Source organism: Psammomys obesus, unplaced genomic scaffold (assembly GCF_907164565.1).
Source record: "Psammomys obesus unplaced genomic scaffold, mPsaObe1.curated_primary_1811, whole genome shotgun sequence".
Taxonomy (NCBI): domain Eukaryota; kingdom Metazoa; phylum Chordata; class Mammalia; order Rodentia; family Muridae; genus Psammomys; species Psammomys obesus.
Window position 1 is genome coordinate 17,009,473 of NW_026596039.1, and position 5,808 is coordinate 17,015,280.

At 66.8% G+C, this 5,808-nt stretch overlaps 1 protein-coding gene across 1 annotated transcript; it reads left to right on the forward strand.

The window, feature by feature from the left end:
* The first annotated feature begins 1,578 nt into the window (after window positions 1–1,578).
* Isl2 (ISL LIM homeobox 2) lies at window positions 1,579–5,808 on the forward strand. Its single transcript, XM_055622322.1, has 6 exons — window positions 1,579–1,636; window positions 2,357–2,546; window positions 2,641–2,903; window positions 4,297–4,580; window positions 5,112–5,279; window positions 5,512–5,808. Exons 1-6 carry the CDS (start codon window positions 1,579–1,581, stop codon window positions 5,626–5,628), a joined length of 1,080 nt encoding a protein of 359 aa, XP_055478297.1. The 3' UTR covers window positions 5,629–5,808.

The window sequence follows — 5,808 nt, forward strand, 5'->3', positions numbered from 1 at the left end:
GGATGGGGAGGAGGTAGGTCTGTTGTTAGGGGTGTAGGCTGCCCCCAAACTCTGCGTCCAGTGAGAGCACTACAGCTGCAAAGGTGGAGACAGGGTCAAAAGCCGCAGGAACCGGCTGTGGAGCAGCTGCTTCCGGTGTTGAAGCATTCCCAAGGAGCGGTTTCTGTGCCCCCACGGCCTACTAACCCCGACATTCTGCACAGCCTCCTCAATGCTCTCGGCTGCACCCGTTTCCCAGCCCAACAGCCTTCGGCGGTTAGCACTTGGACCGCCGTGCCGAATCAGCTCCCAGGCCCAGAGGCCTCAGAGATCCGCGTCCAGGGAGCCGGGGGTGGATCGACTTCATCCCAGGAGCCCACCGTACTCCACCTAGGAAGCATCAGGTTTTCGGTGTCCTTTTAAACACGGGCTGGGAGACCAACACTGGAGAAACACCGATTCACCGATACAATTCACCGATTTCTCTTCCAACCCTTTGAAACAAAACTCGTACCGATATTTTTTTTGTGAAGGGGGAAAAAAAAAATCCCCCAATCCTAGAAGTTGTAGATTTTCCAAGGATGAAAACGCCACCAGGAAGACGGGAAATTACCCCGGGCCCCACATTTGTCCCTGATTACTTGCGTTGTAATTGGTTTGTGAAACCCAGAATCAGAGTTCGTAAAAACCGTTTATTCTGGACGTGTAACACACCTCAGCGGCGTTCTTAGAAGGACCTAGGCAGCTGAGAAAGAGGGGTGGGGGTCGCGTGGACGTAACCAGAAGAGCGCAGCAGACGAGGGGGAGAGAGTGCGGCGGCCGGGGCGCGCGGCACCGCGGCCGCGAGCGTCGGGGCCCTTCGGGTACCCACCTGCAACCTCGGGTTTCTACGGGCGGCGCGGGGGCAAGTCCGCACCGAGTCTATCCGAACCCCGGTGGTCGGTCCCCGCTCCTGCTCCCCAGCCTGCGCCCCGCCGCACAAAGGCTCGGGCGCACAGGGCGAAAGGTGGCGGGCTGGACCGCGGACGGCCGGGACCCTGCGGATCCCCTTCTCTCCCTCACGTCTGCCGTCCCCCCGGAGTAATCTCTATAATTTAAAGACGACGAGAGAAGGCCGCTGTAGGGGCGAGCGCGCCCCCAGCCGTGCCCGGGTGTCCGCGGCCCTGCTGGGCAGCGACTACGCCGAGCGCCCCGCGAGCCCGGGGGCAGAGCGGCGCTGCGGCGGCGCCCGCGGGGCGGAGGCCTCCGGGGGACTGCGGGGCCCGGGGCCGCGGGGGGCTTCGGGGGCGGGGGCTGCTCCCCATTGTTCGCCCGCAGCCAATCAGCGCCTCCCCGCCGCCTCGCGGCCAATCTCCCCGCGCCTGGGCCCCCTCCCCCGCGGCCCCCGGGGTGGTGGGAGAGCGGGGTGACGCTACCGGTCCCGCCTCCAGCCCGGGCCCCGGGCGAGTGCGTGCTGACGTCATGCTGCGTGCGGGCCGGTGCGGAATCGCTCCTTCAACTCCGCGGGGCCCGAGTTAGTTAGCCAAGAGCCGAGGCTGGGCGCGCGACCCCGCTGCTCCTGCCCCCGGCCGCACGCTTGGCGCACATCTCGCTCTCTGCATGGTGGATGTTATTTTTCATTATCCTTTCCTGGGTGCTATGGGGGATCATTCCAAGAGTAAGTCTTTCGGTGTGTGTGGGTGTGTGTGCGCGCTTAATATGCAGCGTTTCCAATGCAGAAGAATGTTTAGCGGATTCTACAAGTGGCCTCTATTTGACAAAATACTTGGGAGAATAAAAGAAAACGAACTAAACGATGCTTTTCGCCTGCAACAGTGTTCATCCTTTGGAATCCTGTTTTCTTTTATAATTAGGCATTATGACCCAAGCCGGCCGGGCTGACCTCAGGCTGGGGATTTTTTTTCTCTTCTTTTTCCTGTTTTTTGTTTTTTTGGTTTTTTTTGGTAGGATGCTTAGGTTTGACTTAGGGAGATGGGTCTCTTCTGTTTGCTCGTCTTTCGGGGCTGGAGGTTTTTTCAGTCGCTTGATCTGAGGTGTTTAAATTGAGAACTGTCGGAGAAGCTGAGCGGAGACAGGGCTGGTGGCTGCGGTGCTGGGACAAGGGTCGCTGTGAGCGGGAGCGGGCGGAAGTCCGGGCTTGGCCGCAGGGTGGACGCGGAGTCGGGCGCCCGCTGTCCCCGCGCCGTCCTCCGGCGGGAACGGACGCGGCCGGCGAGGGTGCTGTTCTCGCCTCCTCCTCCCCGGCCCTTCGGGAGCGCACGGCCCCTGCGGTGGCACTGCCGAGCGCGAGCGCGGGCCGGGCGGGGGCTGCGGCGGCCGGGGCCGGCCGGGGTCCGGCAGGCAGGCCTGACGCGGGCCCCGCGCCCTTCCCCGCCAGAGAAGCCCGGGACGGCCATGTGCGTGGGCTGCGGGAGCCAGATCCACGACCAGTTTATCCTCCGGGTGTCGCCCGACCTCGAGTGGCACGCCGCCTGCCTCAAGTGCGCCGAGTGCAGCCAGTACCTGGACGAGACGTGCACGTGCTTCGTGAGAGACGGGAAGACCTACTGCAAGCGGGACTACGTCAGGTGAGCCGGCGGGGCCCCGGGTTCGGGGCCCGGGGCTGGGGGACGCGGCGGCGCGCCGGGCCCCGCGCTGACGCCGCCGCGCCCGGGCCCGCAGGCTGTTCGGCATCAAGTGCGCCCAGTGCCAGGTGGGCTTCAGCAGCAGCGACCTGGTGATGCGGGCGCGGGACAGCGTGTACCACATCGAGTGCTTCCGCTGCTCCGTGTGCAGCCGCCAGCTGCTCCCGGGAGACGAGTTCTCGCTGCGGGAGCACGAGCTGCTCTGCCGAGCCGACCACGGCCTCCTGCTGGAGCGCGCCGCGGCCGGCAGCCCGCGCAGCCCCGGCCCGCTCCCCGGCGCCCGCGGCCTGCATCTGCCAGGTAAGCCGCTCCCCGGCCCGCAGCCGCGCCGCGCCGGGGGGCGCGCCAGGGTGCAGCCGGGCGCCGGGCTTCCGACGGGAAGCCGGTGGGAGAGGCCCCGGGCGCCCGCCTGTGCGGCCGCGTGTGCCGGGAAATTGCAGGCGTGTGAGCCTGCGAGCTCCGGGAGTCGTGTTCTTTGCGGCCCTGGCCGGGCAGGACGCAGGGCAGCATCCGGAGAGTGGAGGGCCTGGGGTCCGAGATGGTGCCTGTCTGGGTTGTTTAGAATTCCTTTGATGAACCGGTTATCGTCAGGGAGGAAAGATGGTACCCCAGTGGAGTACCTACGGGAGAAGGCTAGCCGCGCGGAAGAGGGGCCTGCGCTCTTGTCTGGAGATCCAGCGAGCATAAAGGTTCAGGGAGTTTATTGAATAGAACCCTGGGGTGATAGGTGTCCTGCCCGGGAGCTGCCAGGATCAGGGCCACAGGCAGGTGGAGAAGGGGCTCCAGAGACCCCAGCTCCGGGAAGCCGAGAGGTTTGCCGCTAGGCCCCGTCTAGACCTTGCCTCCCAGAGCTGTGTGGCCCCCAGGCCTCCGCCCCTCTCCGCATCTCCAGTTCCACGCTGTGGAAGGAGGAAATTGGTCTGGGTGGGCTATTTGTAAATGTTTACCCAGACCTAGAAATGCCTAGAGGGGACACGAGCGTAAACAGTGCAGCTCGCACCCAGTGGGTGTGTGGACCCGGCTGGAAGGGAAACCGTGGATTTGGTGTTGAAGGAACCCTAGTTTAGTTCGCCTGGGGGCTCCCCTTTGTTGTGAAAATGTAGGTCTGAGGCGGTTTGGGGTGGGTGCGAATGGCTGAGGTACCCGGGGCGAAGGGGGGGGGGGACTCGCGGGCTGACGCCCCCGGCCAGGCAGGCAGGAAGGAGCCGGTCCACGCCCGGAAGGCCTGTGCGGTCCCGACTCGGAGTCTCCCCCGGCAGAGCGTCCCGAGCGAGCGGCGACACAAGCCGCGGCAGGCCCTAGCGCTAGAGTCCAGTCCCCCAGGCCGGGTGGCTCGCTGCGCCGCGCGCCCCAGCCTCTGCCCTCCCTCGGAGGCCGCACTTCGATCCCCACTTCGTCCTCCAAGACCCCACCTTCCCCCAGAGTGCTCGGCCCATCCGGCTGCACGCCGTCGGCCTTGCCTAGGGCGTGCTAGTCCCGCAGGCCTAGAGCGGGGCTGCAGAGTCCTGAGGACTCCGGGAGGTCGCCCCGCGCGGCGGCCGGGCCTGCCGGGACGGAGCAGAGGCCATCCTCCCCCGGGGTAGGGCGAGCGGATGGAGGGGGAGACCGAGCCGCAGCCAGACGAACGGAATGAGAGGGGAACGAAATCTTGGGCGGTGGGCCCGTCCGACCCGCTGCCCCCTCGGCCCTGCAGACGCCGGCTCGGGCCGGCCGCCCTCGCTGCGCACGCACGTGCACAAGCAGGCGGAGAAGACCACCCGGGTGCGCACGGTGCTCAACGAGAAGCAGCTGCACACCCTGCGGACGTGCTACGCCGCCAACCCGCGGCCCGACGCGCTCATGAAGGAGCAGCTGGTGGAGATGACCGGCCTGAGCCCGCGGGTCATCCGCGTGTGGTTCCAGAACAAGCGCTGCAAGGACAAGAAGAAGTCCATCCTCATGAAGCAGCTCCAGCAGCAGCAGCACAGCGACAAGGCGGTGAGGGGCTGGGGCGGGCGGGGGGCCCGCGCTTCCCGGGGAGACCCGGGTGGAACCGACTCCCCGCGTCCGCGGCACCCGCACCTTCCGAGGAAGGCTGGCTTTGGCGTTCAGGTCGCGGGGGCTGGTGGCGTCTCGTGTCGGCCACAGCCCAGACTGGAGAGGCCTGGACGCCGAGACGACCGAGTGGGGTGTGGGACCGCGGGGTCCTACATTTCTTGGGCAGGGATTGAGCGGGGCTTTTCGTTTGTTTGCTTTGGTTGTTGTTTGTTTTTGTTTTTTGTTTCCTGCGCACGCCTGGCTAGGGAGGGGCACAGACGCCTCCGTTTCCCTGGCCCGGTGTGTGGTTTCTGGAGTGGCAGGTTGGTAGGCCCTGGGGCACCCCCGCAGCGGGGTTTCGTTGTGCGCGTGATGCGCGCCTCCTCCTCAAACCAAAGTAATCCTTAAATCGCCCTCCAGAGCCTTGGGCTCCGTGCTCAAGCGGTGCGAGCGACCGGCCTGACTCACGCCCTGCTGTCGCTTGCCCCCTAGAGCCTCCAGGGACTGACTGGGACGCCCCTGGTGGCGGGCAGCCCCATCCGCCACGAGAGCGCGGTGCAGGGCAGCGCGGTCGAGGTGCAGACGTATCAGCCGCCCTGGAAGGCCCTCAGCGAGTTCGCGCTGCAGAGCGACCTGGACCAACCCGCCTTTCAGCAGCTGGTGAGGCCCGCGCTCACCGCGGGAGTGGGGTGCGGGGGCTTCTCACGGGACCCGGGCCCTGGGGACGGAACGGGCGGGCGGGCGGGCAGGCCTGCGGGGCCCGCCGCCTCGCCGCCGACGCTGAGCCTGGGTCTAACGCGCCTGCCCTGCAGCTCGTCCGCGGGTCCCCGGCAGGTGCCGGGGCAGGGGCCGGCCTGCGCTCACTTGCTTTCTCCTGCTGCCTGTCCTCCAGGTCTCCTTCTCCGAGTCCGGCTCCCTAGGCAACTCCTCGGGCAGCGACGTGACGTCCCTGTCGTCGCAGCTCCCGGACACCCCCAACAGTATGGTGCCGAGCCCCGTGGAGACGTGAGCGAGGACCCCTCCCCGCCAGCCCGCGGACCTCGCATGCTCCCTGCATGAGACTCACCCACGCTCGGGCTCCGGCTCCGAGAGCTCTCCGGCCCCTGTGATCGTTGTTCGAGCGGCGGCGGCGGCGGCCAGCAGCGCGGGGACGCGGCCCGCCCCCGGCCGGGGCGCCCTGCCGAGGGCT

Excerpts from the sequence above, each read along its gene's own strand:
- Isl2 (XM_055622322.1), top strand. The coding sequence starts at position 1,579 with ATGGTGGATGTTATTTTTCATTATCCTTTCCTGGGTGCTATGGGGGAT. Across the intron at positions 2,904-4,296 it reads CCGCGGCCTGCATCTGCCAG|ACGCCGGCTCGGGCCGGCCG; the intron begins GTAAGCCGCTCC and ends TCGGCCCTGCAG. Across the intron at positions 4,581-5,111 it reads AGCAGCACAGCGACAAGGCG|AGCCTCCAGGGACTGACTGG; the intron begins GTGAGGGGCTGG and ends CTTGCCCCCTAG.